The 15345-nt window shown below is 34.0% G+C and overlaps 1 protein-coding gene across 1 annotated transcript; it reads right to left on the bottom strand.

Annotated features, from left to right (window-relative positions):
* Positions 1-2368: 2368 nt before the first annotated feature.
* LOC117231203 (feline leukemia virus subgroup C receptor-related protein 2-like) lies at positions 2369-8301 on the bottom strand. Its single transcript, XM_033489396.1, has 7 exons — positions 8090-8301; positions 7206-7437; positions 5525-5762; positions 5083-5294; positions 4831-4934; positions 3909-4019; positions 2369-3168 (listed from the first exon to the last, which is right to left on the bottom strand). The coding sequence occupies exons 1-7, from the start codon at positions 8299-8301 to the stop codon at positions 2841-2843; spliced, it is 1437 nt and encodes a 478-aa protein (XP_033345287.1). The 3' UTR covers positions 2369-2840.
* Positions 8302-15345: the final 7044 nt, after the last annotated feature.

The raw sequence follows: 15345 nt of genomic DNA, 5'->3' as shown, positions 1-15345 counted from the left end.
GCTTTCATTCCAATTGTGAAACTATTTTTATTTTGTTCCGTCAGTTCTGTAAAAATGGAAGTTTTATTAATTTTCATGCGTTTGCTTTTATAGTATTTACATGAATCTGTTCGCGAATTTCCCTAGATTTATTAATGTTAATTCATGGGCGGTATATCGAAAAGTCGTGAAATTCAGTGCTATAATTAATTACTTTCATCAGCAGTTTAATTAAAAGGGAACCATATGTTACGTTAATGTGGAACAGTAAAAAGATATTTAAGGTACAACTTGTATTATTTATCACAATGTTCGTTACGTTAGGTTAGTCTTTTCGAATAGATTCGCAGAAAAAGTGTATGCAGGTTCTACTTCATTATACTAACGACGATATTTTATCTGCGTCGAATTAAATGGGAATGTTTCCTGTTTGAATGTTGCAACGATGATCTCAGTTTCCCTGTATGGAATTTTGCAATATTCACCTTTCGTCATTTTAACGAACACCGAAACTCGATTCCAACAGAATGTTGTTTCACCATCGTAATTAGAGTTTATACAAAATGACGATCCGTTTATAGAAACTAATTTCGAAATCGTTGTTCGTCGTTTAAATAAATAAACCATAGTCACGTACCAAATATATCTCGATAAATTCTTCAAGTGAAATTTAAGTGTTTCCCATTTTCTATCGGAGGATAGTTCAATACGCTGTTAATCAGTTTTGCGTTATTAAATTGTCTTTCCATTTGGTTTTCGGATTAAATATACGTTTTTGTTACTGTTTTGAATATTTCAAAGATATCGATCGCCGTAATATTAGTACGAAATTTCGTCGATCTTCATAGAAGCCTATGAAACGCAATTGCGTACAACTGTAGTCGCTAACGACCCTCAGAGGTGGATGCAACTCCAAATAAATAAATTGAAAAAGAAGGAATATACTGTACTTGCAAGTTAAATATTTATTTATTCAATAATAAGTAAGTAAATATTCGTGAAAAATCTTATACATTTACTCGAAGGTAAATTGCATGGTATCGGTCGTAAAAATATTTTCGAAACGATAATATTGATTCGCGATAGAAGATGTCCTTCTTTTCTCGCTGGATCTCGATAATTCTTCGCGCGGCCATAGTAAAAATAAACGAAGAATGAATAATGTCTAGCCCGAGCGTCAAGATGAAATCTACGTAACGTTCTGCGCCCGACAGATAGAAGTGCCAGTTTGATCGAAAGCGCAAAATATAATACTCCGCATTGGGTACTTTTGTTCTCTGATCGAGTATATCAAGTATTCTGGTCGAGTAACAAGTGGTGCACGCGTCATGTCACTTGTCAGACGCAGTGCACACTACACACTCAGGCCTGGTCCCTGGTGCCTTTTACCTGAAAACAAGAATGAATATTCCTTGTCGATAAAAGTCCAGCCTCTTCGTACCTGTCTCTTCGCCAATCCATTCGTTTTCTTCCTTCGTATCGAGAAATTTCTTCTTTAAATTCCCACTTTTCTAATCCGTTGGTTGTTTGTTATTTATTATATTACTTGTTATTTACTCCGGAAAGTGTTTTGTGAACGATGCAGACTTTATCAGCGTATGATATATGTTTCCCCTGTGAGAATGGCTTATTCTATATATTTTAGTTTATTATTTTCATAGAAGAATGATTGCAAGACAATATTTTATTCTGTGATTTTTAGCAACGTTCGCGGTTATCCTTTGGTTCGAACAGTTGGGTTGATAAATAAACGATAGACAGTAATACACGCAAATCTAATTAATACATTCAATGAAAATTCTAAATAGGAAGTGGATATAGCTGAGATTATTCGATACTTTTTCTATTTTTCGTCCAGTTTATTCTAGAAGTTTTTCAATAGTACATATTAATATCGAACGACCTGGATTCATTCTTTTGTATTTTTATTTTTATTCTAAAAAGTCTGCTTTAATGAACTCGCTCGATATTGAACATATGTTTTTAAATGCACGTAATAGGATAAACAGGAATAAAGTTGTACGATTTAAACAATTTCTATCATACAATTAAAGTTTGCCAAAACAAGGAAGCATCCTAATCTTAAAGACATTCGCGCGGCAATGTAAATCCGCGGCGATGTAAATTTAAATTGAAAAATGTTTAGCGTTCTTCGGCAGACCAGCAGACGTTTATTAAATTTCAGTCCACTGCAAACGCTGTCTGCAGAAGATTAAACAATTTCATTTCTAGCACCGAGCGTCTTTTTGCGACGATTCACGGATCAATTAGAACGGATTCTCGTAGTATTTTTTTTAATCGTAGGTTTATCATGTTTGTATTTCCTCCGATGAATATGGAGTATGGAATTAAAATTGAATTCAGAATATAAATCGAACAAATATTTGTGTTATCAGACCGCTCCGTTGTTTTTTTATTATCAGGATCAATAATAAATTACTTTATAGTACAAATTATTTTAAATTAATATTCTATACACCCTAAATTTTGTTTATAATCGGAAGTTTATTTCGATACACGAATTAAATTAGATTAAGAACATCTACTACTGTAGTACATTCGTTCGTGTTTATTATTATTTATTTGAATTTTTATCTTCTTACTCACTGCTGCTTTCTTTCGATACAGTCACTTATAATTGCTAATTATAGTTTATTATCTTATCTCCTCTTCAAATTTCCGTACAATCACGCATTAATTCACAAAACATATCTCACTCGAGCATCTCTTGACACGTCTACGTCTCGGTGTTGTCTGTATATAGAAACGTAGGAAAACAGAACTATACATATTACACGAGAATAATCCAGGAAAGGATTAAATGTAAATTTACGTCGATATTAGAAATCATTACGATCCAATTATTGTTTCTCGCGTCCATTGCACTCGTTGTTTTTCTCACTTTGTTTAACTCCTACGTAATGCACGCCCTTTCTGGCATCCTGACGCCTTTGCACGTCCTTCGTCAACACGGTCATGATGAAACCGACGAGCAGCGCCGTACAAAGTCCCACGTGCACCGGAATATCCCCGTATACTTCCAGCAATCGGCCCATTATCAGAATGAGAACAATTCCGTAAACGTTATTAGCCACGTTCAAAATTCCCGCCGTTATCTCCTCGGACTCTGGGTACGTGTATTCCGCGCACATTTCGTATCCTAAGGCTACGTAACCGACTAGGAAGTACCTACAGAAAGTAGGTAATTGCACTTTAGAGTTGCACTAGAATCAATTTCGAGTGAATGAGTTGCACGGTGAATCGTGGAAGAAAATTTCGATGACGATCACTGTCACAATTTATGGTAATGCCGTAAAAGCCATAGTTCAAGTAAAGAAAGTGTGAAAAAGAATTTGATATTCCTGTCGTATATTTCGATGATGATCAGACAGATGACTGACGTATTCTGATTTTTACTCAATTCTGTCGTTATAGTCGATTTTTAATAAAAAAAAAAAAAAAAAGAAATAGAGAAAGGTGAAAGAAAATTTGAACGATGGTCGGTGCTACGAATTTTGACGCGGTAACGACGATTCAGGAGTTACGGCAAAGTATGACAAAATTTTTCATTTCTGACGGACGTGAGATAATTTTTTGATAATCAGAGGGACGACATTTTATAACATCCTAGCATATTTTAATTCGAATTTATTTATTTTGCAAGTTGAGAAGCTTCAATACGATAAGCAAGAAACCGGTAATATCCTCCTGTAGTTAAATAAATCGAACGAGGTTGAACTATGCTTCATTTCATCGATTACGAGATAACTGAAAGATCGAAGGAACTTTGTATTTTTGCGTAAAGTAATTAACAAGGTAATTAACGACGCGATTAACGACGTAGTTTTCTATAGGTATTTGAACATGAAGTTGTTAATTGAAATGATCTGATGTTAATAAAACGTGGTGTGTGCACGTGTATACAGTACCCGAGAAAAATAGCCGATAGGTATACCATCCATTTCATTTCGAGCCACATGAACGTAGAAAAGAATAGCTGTCCACACAGTGCGAGAAAATACACGATTACGGTTGTTTCCCTGAAAGTACATATGTCCAGTTTTGTTATAAAATATTAAAAAAAGAGAGACACGCGTTGGCGAGGTACATGTTAAAAAATATGAACACCGACAGAAACGTACGATATATCAGGAATTTGATTTAACACTGTCCAGGTTGATCCATTTTTCACAAAATGAATACATTTAGAGTACTATGTTGGATTTAGAAATAGCGAATTCTGTTGGATACACATATACACACGCATTCAGGCACACTTATATTCTTTTATATGATACGCAGAATATTTTTTATATCTCGAAAAAAATCGTTTATAATCCGATATTGTATCTTGGCGATAGAGTTTCAATTAAGATAAATTATAGAAAATGCCATTAGATTAAAAAATTAAACGATCTCGAAGAATTTTCTTTGCTTTTATCGTTCTGTCTTTCAATGATCTTTCAGTTTATTATCTGAAATTTAACTTACTGGCATACTAATTTTTTCACGCTTACACGCTCCTGTGCATATTATTTTTTCCGAAAGAAAATTGCTATTTCTCGTTCTTAATAATCGATAACGAAATTCTCGCCAACAATCAAAATGTACTCAATCACGAAAGTGTTAGAGCTTGAACTGTTGAATTACTAAAAACTGAATTATAGCAGATGAGTTAAATGAAAAAGATGGATCATCTGACACGGTAATTTCTGTTTGCTAATAAGCGTCAAAGATAGAAACAATAGAATAAAATTCATGCAAAAGAAAATAGAGCTGCGAAGATAGAGGGAGAATTTACGTGATAATCTTCGAAAGATAGACGAAGAAATTTGAATAAAATTTTCTTACTTGTATTTATGTGTCTTATCGAGAATCACTCCAAAAGTGACAGCACCTATCATTCCTGTAATGATCATGGCCAAACCGATTTTACCCGCGTCTTCCTCACCGTGCTGCAAAATGTTCAACGTTTCATAATTAGACCTGTATAATCGACGTGTGTAACGTGAGCATATTCAGGTTCTCCCTAGAATTCGAATTTCCTGAAATCGAAAAATTAGAAATATCTATGGGAAACAATTTCTTTGTTGATCAGCTCACCTCGAAGTGTGCAAGATATATTTGATTTAGTAACGTTCCTACGACGTTCAACACACCGATGCTCAAACCGTACGAATTGCAGAGAATCAAGTAACTTTTGTTTCTGAACAATCTCTTAATGGGTTGCATAATATTTTCTTCAAGTTCCATTCGATTTAACTTTTGTAGAGCCCGTGTTTTGCTCGGCGGTAATTTTGGATCGTCCTCGAATACTGTATGAAGTAATATTTTTTTTTAGATATCAGATGTTCCAGACTGAACAATGTAATATTTAGTAATTAAATTGTTAAATATAATTTTCGATTTTTTGCAATTTTCCTTTGTGTATATTACCTTCAACAATTTTTTCTGATTTAAAAAAAATTCTTTAATTCACGATATACTTAGGAATTGTTACTAAATTTTATTAATGTTCATTGAAAAGTGACAAGAAATTGCTTACACGTTATAACTAATATGAACGCAATCGTCATGATGATAGCTACGGTCCAGAAAAGGTGCGACAAGCTCGTGCCAATATCGTCGAGATTTTCATGATTCTTCACGATTATCGGTGTAATTAAGAAACTTAAGGCTATCCCCATCTGGGTACCAAAAATGCTTAATGACGTAGCTGTGGAAAGTTCATTGGCGGCAAACCATTGCGCTGCCAGACGTCCAGGTAATGTTAGAATTATCGTCTGATACGAAAAAAATGCGATATAAAATTATATTATATATTATTAAAGTATATTTAAATGCTTATCTAAATATTTCATATGCCGTGCTGCCTCTTATTTGAATATACAAATTTTTAAGTTGTAGTTGAAAAATATTCAATTGTCAGATGTAGTTGTTACGTTGTATTCTATATTTTATATGGATTATTGTGTAATACTGTTATTCATTTATTATATTTTTGTAAAAGAATCATTTCCCAGAAAACATTTTAAATTGTTAAAAGTAATTTTAATAATTATTTAAGTTTCGTTTGAAAAACTGTTATTTCAGTAATACAATACGGGCCAGCAAAGTTTTAAAAGTCATAATTACAGCATAGACACACAGACAAAAATTCTTACGATACTTTTATAAACAAGTTTTGTTCTGTTCAAAATGATAAAATTGTAAGTTGTATTCTTCCATAGAATTTCGAAACTCGAACTGGATTTTCCTTTTCCTTTTTGTTCTTTTTTTTTTTTTTGAACGAGAACAAGATTTCTGTAGACATTGAAATTACAATGTATTCCGAAACAGAAGTTACAAATTACAAAGGTTTCATTAAGCTTGAAATGCAGTCACTGAACGAGCATAAATCTTTCTACGAGATAGTGTTTCGGGGTTAAGGCCTGGTACATAAAGTTCGACTAGACTTGTAATGCCTTGCATTAGCAAAAATTTATGACACGTTTTCAGAATTTGCTTCACGTACCTGAGTTTATAACTCACGCGATTTTCACAAACGCAACGTCGTCAAATTTGTAAATATAATCTTCCGACAATGTGAAAACCTGTTTTTAATTATTTTGGTCGAAAATTATAGGTGTAGACAGATTATAGTGTGTGCGAAATAATAATAATTGCCGTAAGTATAATCGATCGCGTTCCAAGTTGTGTACTATGCCCGTTGATTAGGATTGATTTATTGCATCGCTTATTTTGTTTTATACAACTTTTAACTGGATCAGTCTGACACGAACCGTACCATACTACTTACAGCGACGCGTGAGCAAAGTTCTTAGCTTCGAACCTTTCGAATTCGAGGACGGCTTGAAAACATATTTTTGCAAACAAATTCAATATTAATAAATTTCTCATTGCTTTTATCAATCTTTATTGATTTTTATTTACTTGAAAAATTGAAAAATTCAATTTAGTTTCATAGTAGCAAACATTTAAATTCTGAATTGTGGCATCAATGAATTGGAATATTTTTGAAGTATCTCGTTTTATTTAGCGTTCTATATTTTACACAATGATTTATCTCCTATAAAGTATAGAATACTAAATAACACCGCCAATATTTTAAAATTAAGTATTTTAATCCACATTTTTACGAGCCTATTTTTATTCGTTGGCATGTCGATCGAGAATTAAATTACCATTAATGGAGACAAATAAAAAACGAGGAATTGATTTCTAACCTGTGTAGAAGCAACTAGAGACTGTCCAATGAAGGTGACGTAAAATCTGTCAGGACTGACGGACAAAACTTTGATCCACGAACCAAGACAGGTAGCACCGCAGCCTATAATGTTAGTCCATCTAAATCCGACTCGATCCACCATATATGTAGCAGGAAAAATGAAAATCACGTAATAGCCCATGAACGTCATTGCTGTCCAATCGACAGTCAATGAAGAAACGCCATAGTACCTGAGAAACGTGTTTATTCAAATCTCTAATATTCCTTCTCACGAGTATTACTTGTAATTATAGTTCATTGAATTCTAAAAAATTTTCAATTTTTCTCTTATTATATATTACTTATAATTCAATGAGTTTTTTAAAAATTCAACCGAAAAGTAATTTAAAATTATTATTATACCGATGATTTCAGAATGTAAATTCAACGATGATTCACAGATATTTTCACATGTTTTGGAATAATCAACGCAATTGTCGGCATTAATGTTATCTTTGTCTTCTGATTCGCAAAAAACAAGAAGTCATTCCACCGTGTTTGTATTTATATTTCTCGTATGTGGTATGTTTGCATTTTTTGAGATTTTCAAATAAACAAGATTTGAGGCATTTACAAAATTGATTATCACTGTTTTTGAACGTACGTGTTGCTCGAAAAATTAGCAGCATTTATCAATAAATATCTCAATAAATGCTAATACAATATTTCAACGAGTAAATATATATTTCTAAGTGAATCTATTTATTCACATAAGTATTATTCGATATATCGAACATTATTACCAAACAAAGATTACCAGTAATGAAACAATTTACGGTATAAAATAACTAGTCACGTACAAATTGTCATAATTCGATTCCTGAATAACACAAGTTCAAATACCTGCTAACTATGTTGCTGATTATAGAATATTGAATCCACTGAAAGTTGCTCATTCCCGTGTACAGAATAAACAAACCCAACATCAGCCATCGTCTCTTGTACACTTTCGTTTCCAGTGGATTACTGTTGTTCTTTTCATTGCCATTTACTACCTTCACCAAATTATTCACGCACAATACTTCGTTCAGATCCTTTTCCTCTGTCATCCTCATATTATTCCTTCGACAATACTCCAATTTTCTTTCTAATTTAATCGAAACAACAGCTTATGCGACGACCCAACACCCGAACAAAATCTTCAACAACAAAATTCCGAATACTTTAACAAGGTGATTCTATCCGTTAAAATTGTTCCATATTCGTCTTCTGTAAATTTTTCTCCTGCAAATTCGCTTCACGACCAATACCTTCTATCCTCGTCAGTTGCGAAACCTATGGAACTTCGATTTTCTCCTTGCCATTAGCGAGGAACGTGCACTCTCTGTTTACGTTCGACGATCCTCCCTGGCCGATTCTTCTTTCTCAAACGAAGTTAGGAATTTAGTTAGAAAGTTAGTTAGGTTGCTGATCGCGCCAACTCTCCTTCTCTTCGACACTTGACAGACGAATTCTCTATACTGAAGGAATTCTCTGAACTCAAAACGATCATGTATCCCGCGTGATCGTCTTCATCGCGATCACGGACGAATTCCGTCTACAAAATGCCATTGCTTGACGTTTTATCTCGACTCACGATTAAACAATCGTATTTGCCACCAAGCTACCTTCCGTATTCGCTGTTATCGTGATTTTTATCGCGTTTGTTAGGTCTTAGGCCACCGTCGAATCTAATTGATCCTTTCTTTCGTTAGTGTTTTTCCATCTTGATCTAATCTCGATCTCTTATCCATCGTTGTCAATTTTTTTCTTTCCTATCTCTGTTAAATAACGTTTGTTGTAATCTTTAATCTCGATGAAAAAGCAGATTTTTCGTAAATCTTTGGAAGCTGTAACCGCAGCCAGGTTTCACAAGGTACACGACAAAGAATTAAGATACTTTTATGACTTCTATCAGGCGCATGATTTCGAAAGTAAACAGTTGATAGAATGCATAGTAATCTCGGTATTCGTGTTGAACGGCGAGATGTTTGTGAGGAGAAAACCTCTGGCGCCGTTCTGTAGTCTTTAGGGTTTAGTCAATGTTGCAATTTACAAGTATAAGCGACTATAGTCTTCCTGCTGCGACGCCAAATGGGAATAGGGCGTCTCTATGAATCGATTCAACGTCTCCTTTTCGAATAATTCCTAAAGATATTACGTTCGTAGGTATATTTCTTTCGTTTAAAGATTCCTTTGAAATAAATCTTCAAATAATTAACGAAAAAAGTATCAATTGTGATCAATCGTAAGATATACATTTGGTAAATATAACTTTGGTAAGAGAGAGATCGCTGAATTTCTTTTCTCTGTTTCTTTCTTTTTTAGTTTAAGTTTTATTCGTAGTTTCTTTCGAAACTGAAAAAGCTTAGTGACGTTTGGAATTTAAATTAAATAGTTGTATTTGTATTAACTAAATAGATATAGAATCTTATTGTAATTTTTATTAGAAGATATAGAACTTAGCTTAAGAATTATATTCTTTTTTCTAAATTAAAAGTTTGAAAATTAATCTCGTTACGTTTTTTCTATTAATTGTATCCACATTTCTAGTTGGTATTATATATAGAATTCCTGATACGCGTTATCTAACTTACTCATACTTATCGTCGATATCTAATTTAGGCTTTTGTTTTGTGTTTCATCATTATCTTCAAACCTTGAGAAAACTCATTCAGAAGTATAATAAATAATAACAAAATGCTAATTATATACTGTTCCGTGTAATTCAAAGTATTTTTAATTTAATTTCCGTTGGAAAATATAGAATATTTGAACGTTCGATCGTAACATAAGTAAAGAAATATCGTGTAATGAATATAACAGAAGTTTATTAGATATTACATTTTAACAATAAAGATAATGCAAATCTGAGGCTCTCTGAGTTACATAAGTTCATAATTTATTACAAAATTAAACATCTCCGACACAATTCTCTTCATAAACTCCGTGACACTCTTAAATGCATTAACATCAATGGTAACATTAAAAAACGTCGGAAAAACTATGACTGACTGAGTGGTGCACCCGGAAATTTTCTTCCATTTGTAAAAATATGTGACAATCGAGTATGGTACAGTACCAAAATTTCGTCCTGCAATTAGGTGAATCTTCCATAGGCGATTTATTGCCAAACAAACGTTTCGTTTGAGAAAATATTCGAATAATTATCAACGATTATTAAAAACGATTAAACGCTGGAAATTGTTACGGCGTTGAGTCTCGTAAGTAATAAATCAAAGAAATTATAACGATATTCTAACATTTCTTATCTTATTAAACAATCGTTTTCGTATAATATCCTTATACGGGGAAATCTTTACAAAACAAAGTAAAACAAGTATTTCTATTTTTATCAGACTTCTAATAACGTTACGTTATTCTATTTATAATACTCTTTATAATATCTCAAATAAAGATCTTTTACTCTCATCTTTGCAATAATGTGAGTTCAATTTAATCTCGTTCGATCATACCGAAATCAAAATTTTCTTCAATTTATTATTTACTGTCGACATAAAACCACGAATGATGCACCTTCTTTCGCATAACCCATTAACAGCATTACAATCTCGCGTTTCGTTTGATTCTCTCTCGATTATTTACATAACTAACCGACTCAACAGTTCGCCATTAAGTCTCTAACTAATGTTTTACAAAAAAATATACTATCCACTGTAAGTATCGGTTTCACCTCTTTCATTGCACGCAAGAACACGGTATAATGAATACCAAACGAATCAGGCACGCAATGTCGGTACTTTACCACACCGTGACGCGGATACCTTACATTATACGCAACGTCATTTTCTTTTCTTTCTTTTTTTGTTTTTAAATCCTTGTCTCCCGAGAATCAGACGCACACACACGTGTCCCGGTTTGAAATCCTCGAAAAATCATCTGTCTCTCATTTGAAACGAGTCCTCGAAAATATATTACAAATGACGGATCGTTATCGTTACGAAGTTGAAAGAACAATTATCTTTATTTCTTTATTTCGTACGGATTAATATTAAAGTGTCTCGTTTTTATATTTATATTTATATTTGCATTTATATTTATATTTATATCTATACACATAGTCTAACGATTACTCGTATTGTATACAATTTATTGTTTAATAATTACTATGTAACGTTTTGGGACCGTAATCCGGTACAATTGATATTTAACGTGTTAACGTACTGTATACATTATGTATTACAAACTATTCAATTCACCGAGCAACAGTTCACACAGGGCGACTCTTTGAATGTAAAAACACGTGGAAAAGATTACTTTTTAATTACGTTTTCTTACTTCCTCCCTTTCTTCTATTTTTCTCTTTTTCTTTTTTCTTTGCTTTTGCTTGTTTTATTACAATGTTCTCGTTGAACACGCGAGCTACGTTCGCGATATCGCGTTATCTTTGACTAGCTAGCGTTCTTTTACGGTAGCTCGTATATTCTCATCCTAAATCGACCATCCTGACGAATATAGGTTCTTCTTGGTCGAGAACTCAACTTTCGTTCGAACTTCACACACACACACACACACGCACACACGCATACAAATTTTTGTTCCACACTGGAGAATGAAAAATTACGGTTCCATTATGAAATGAAATATAAGTTTCAACGTGCAAGTTCACGGTGTTCGATAATCCTCCTACGTAACGTACGAAATGTCCAATGTTTTAACGATTTATACTTTACGATATAAGTTTTAGAAAGAGCATTTTTATATACGTAAACGAAAGAATAAGAGTAAACAACGAATTGAAGTGACGAAAGAAAAAGATTCCGACTTTTAAAATGGCACAGATATAAAACATCTAGAAGGATAAAAAGACTGATTGACAGAAGGATTTAGAAAACTGATAGAACTAAAAACGGGGCATTTCGTATGTTACAAACTGATTAGTTTAACTGTACAATAGAGGCCAGGAATCGAACACCCACGCAACAATCACGCGATCACTGGTGCTCTCTTGCACAATTATTCACAAATTGATGATATTAGCGAATCGATGAGCGACAAATTGTAGATTATAAACCTCTGTCGCACGAACAATCTTTACAGTTTTTCGTCGAATAGGACAATCAATGTAGCCTTTCGAAATGTATCCTTCTAAGATTCACTTGTAAAATTTGATTCATTTCATTTTTATACAGAAGAATTTATTAAGCATTCATAACTCGTAGCTCGTGATTTTTTAAACTGTTTCGAATTTGCCCAATTGTGCAAGGAGGCCTGGAAAATATATAAATATTCATCACTTCGGAGGGTCTCAAAGTCTGTCGAAGAACGACGAAGAGGAAGAACGTGGAATGAAGTATGGTAACGCGTGTCATCACGCGGAAATCAAGTTCCGGTTTCCTCGACGAAAGCATCGAGAGTTGTGATTTCACGTCGAAAATGTTCTCATCGTTTCGATCACGATTAAAACTGATCGAACGAACAGACCAGATCGCCCTTCGTAATATAATTTGGCACGGTTCAACGTGTTTCTTGTGCATTCTCGTGATAATTCTTCCGCTCGAAGAAAGACAATACCAACGCAACACTCCATTTATCTGAACTCTTCGTGGGACAATCACAGTTCATATAATAAGAGGACATCGGTTCTCCCTACGATTTATGATTTCTCATTCGTGTGCTGGATCGTTGAATAATCGATTTACAATGTGTACTTTCAAGAGGCTTATACTTTCGGGGTAATGATCTGTTTTCATTCTTCAATTTCAATTTCAATTTAGTTAAAACACTACTTTCTATCTGTAAAGTGACATCAAACACAGAAAAATGTACTTATCCTTATTTCCTTTCGAATATCTTTAATTACGAACGAAACGCATGTTCTAACATCTCGTATTGTATATATGTTTTGTAAGGAAAAGATAACAACAATCGAACGATAAATTAAAGATATTATATCGTCCTATATCTGTACAAAATCATTGTAATCTATTGGGCGAAATAAAATGTTTACCAATTCGAGGAGTATTTACAACCTCGAATATTCGAAAATCACATTGCAAGCGATATACCACGAACGAAATGGAAATAGTATGAAAGTTTGCAACACCTAAATAAAGGAGAAAGATAAATACCACGAATATATTAAACGATTTAACAATAAGAACTCACATTCGGATAATAATGGATTTAATTGACAGGAGTTGAAATTAAAACACACACGGAGGTAAAACTAAAACGAATGAAATTCAAATAAATGGAGGTTGTAGACTATGTTCGTAAAACTTTGGTTCCGCGGCGTAATTTCTGTTTCTGTGAATTTTAACAATACCAAACACTATGTTTTGCCGTTACTGACGGGGCCAGCGGATATCTAGATAGTTACAGCGACACATTCCCGGTTTCCCAGACAACCAGAAGGGAATCAACGAATGGAAACTGTGTTGGTCGAAGGTGTCTCGAACTTGCTGAAATTCGACGCGATTTTCCATTAGAAAGTTGAGATGTCTCGACGAACGGATGGATGGACGATAAGTTCACGCGAGATACTTCCGACTAGACATCTATTCGATTTTGTAAATTTACCATCGGCGAAACTAGTTGAACGACGAAACCAGTACGGTTTCTCAAAGATCTACCGCAAGATTCATCGTGGCTTCCGTGCTGAGTAATATTTGAATTTGTTCCGCGCACGTGAATGTTAGTTTTCTTTCTAGAAGAACGATTGAATCGTATGAAATGGTTTACTATGGTTTGTTGCGCGTATTCGATGAGAAATTGAAGGAAGCAAAGTTTTTTAATCTTTGACCGATATCGTTTGATTATGGGTGGTGGTAACTGTGTGGATATTACTTTTAAGTTGGATGATTTGATCTTCTTTATTCTAATTTGTATTCTATATTTTGCGAGATAGATAACATGGATGATATTTATCATATAAAATGCAGGATAAAATTAGAACAAAATACTTTGAAATTAAGCAACTTGGTAACATTGTGTACGTATCGTACCAAAAACGTGAACGCAACATCGTGTACAACTATGGAAATTCACGTATGAATTATGGTATTTGGATCTCTCCGTGAACCTCAGTAGCAAAGGTATCGATAAATTAGACGATTAATCTTTTTACTGATAATTTCTCCAATAAGAAACAACGGTATAAGTATACAAACGATAATATAACAATGTTCATTGAACCAATTCTCAGCATCTACAAAATTCGATTCTCATCCTCATTTAACCAAACTCTTCGCTTGATCAAATTCACGATACGATCAATTATAGAATGAACACGAGTTAATCTTTGTCCAACTATCGTCCAACTTCATATCGGTCGACAGTTAAATAGGGAGAAAAATGAGAAAAATTAATAACCGTGGCGCATGACGCAGCTTCCGGTAGAAGCACGTCAACGATTCGTTGCCAGAATTGTTTGGAGAATCCAATTTTTCCTCGAACGAATCCTGCGGCGAACCGTTGCGTCGCAGTTGGCGGGAGGTCGGTTTCCCTCGGCAAAAATACGATTTCACGGAGGTCCACCATCGATCTAACGATAAACCGCTGTTCCCTGGCTGTCTGGTTGCTTCCGTCTCGGTGTCACATGTTACCATACGCGACTCTGCCATGGCAGCACGAAGAAGACATTGTTACAAGAACGATATGTGAGACAGAGTTTCGTTCGTTAAGCGCCAGAAATCGGACGAAAACTTGCTCGAGACGATGACGATAGTTGCGTTCTCGACGTGTTCTTGTGTCATTTTCTTCTATTCTCTTTCCTATTTTTATCCTTTTCTTTTCTCTTTCTTATTTGTTCTTTTTTTTTTTGGAGGGGATTTTCCTCGTGGATTTTTCTTGGAAACTTCGTTTCCTCGCATAATGTACAAACTTACAAACGGTGGGACATAGTTGGGGAGAGAATTTATGTTACAAAAAATTGAAAGGAGCAAGAAGCGAGGAGAATTACACTAATTATAGCCGGCAATCTCGCGAGGATCGCGGATTCGAGGAGACACGCGCGAGAGCTCGACAATGGCTGCGATATGTCTCAATTTTTCTTCTTCTTCTTCTTCTTTTAACATTTAACAAGATACTGTATATATATATATATATATATATATGTATATATACTATATGTATATATTTGTATATTTAATATTTAA

This window comes from Bombus vosnesenskii, unplaced genomic scaffold, assembly GCF_011952255.1.
Source record: "Bombus vosnesenskii isolate JDL3184/JDL3185 unplaced genomic scaffold, Bvos_JDL3184-5_v1.1 scf7180000013272, whole genome shotgun sequence".
Classification (NCBI taxonomy): domain Eukaryota; kingdom Metazoa; phylum Arthropoda; class Insecta; order Hymenoptera; family Apidae; genus Bombus; species Bombus vosnesenskii.
The sequence above is the reverse complement of the archived record's forward strand: the minus strand, read 5'-3'. Positions and strand labels throughout refer to the sequence as shown.

Coding starts and splice junctions, on each gene's coding strand:
- LOC117231203 (XM_033489396.1), bottom strand. CDS start 8,301: ATGAGGATGACAGAGGAAAAGGATCTGAACGAAGTATTGTGCGTGAAT. Junction 7,438..8,089: donor ATCAGCAACATAGTTAGCAG/GTATTTGAACTT, acceptor CACGTTTCTCAG/GTACTATGGCGTTTCTTCAT. Junction 4,020..4,830: donor GATAAGACACATAAATACAA/GTAAGAAAATTT, acceptor ATGTACTTTCAG/GGAAACAACCGTAATCGTGT.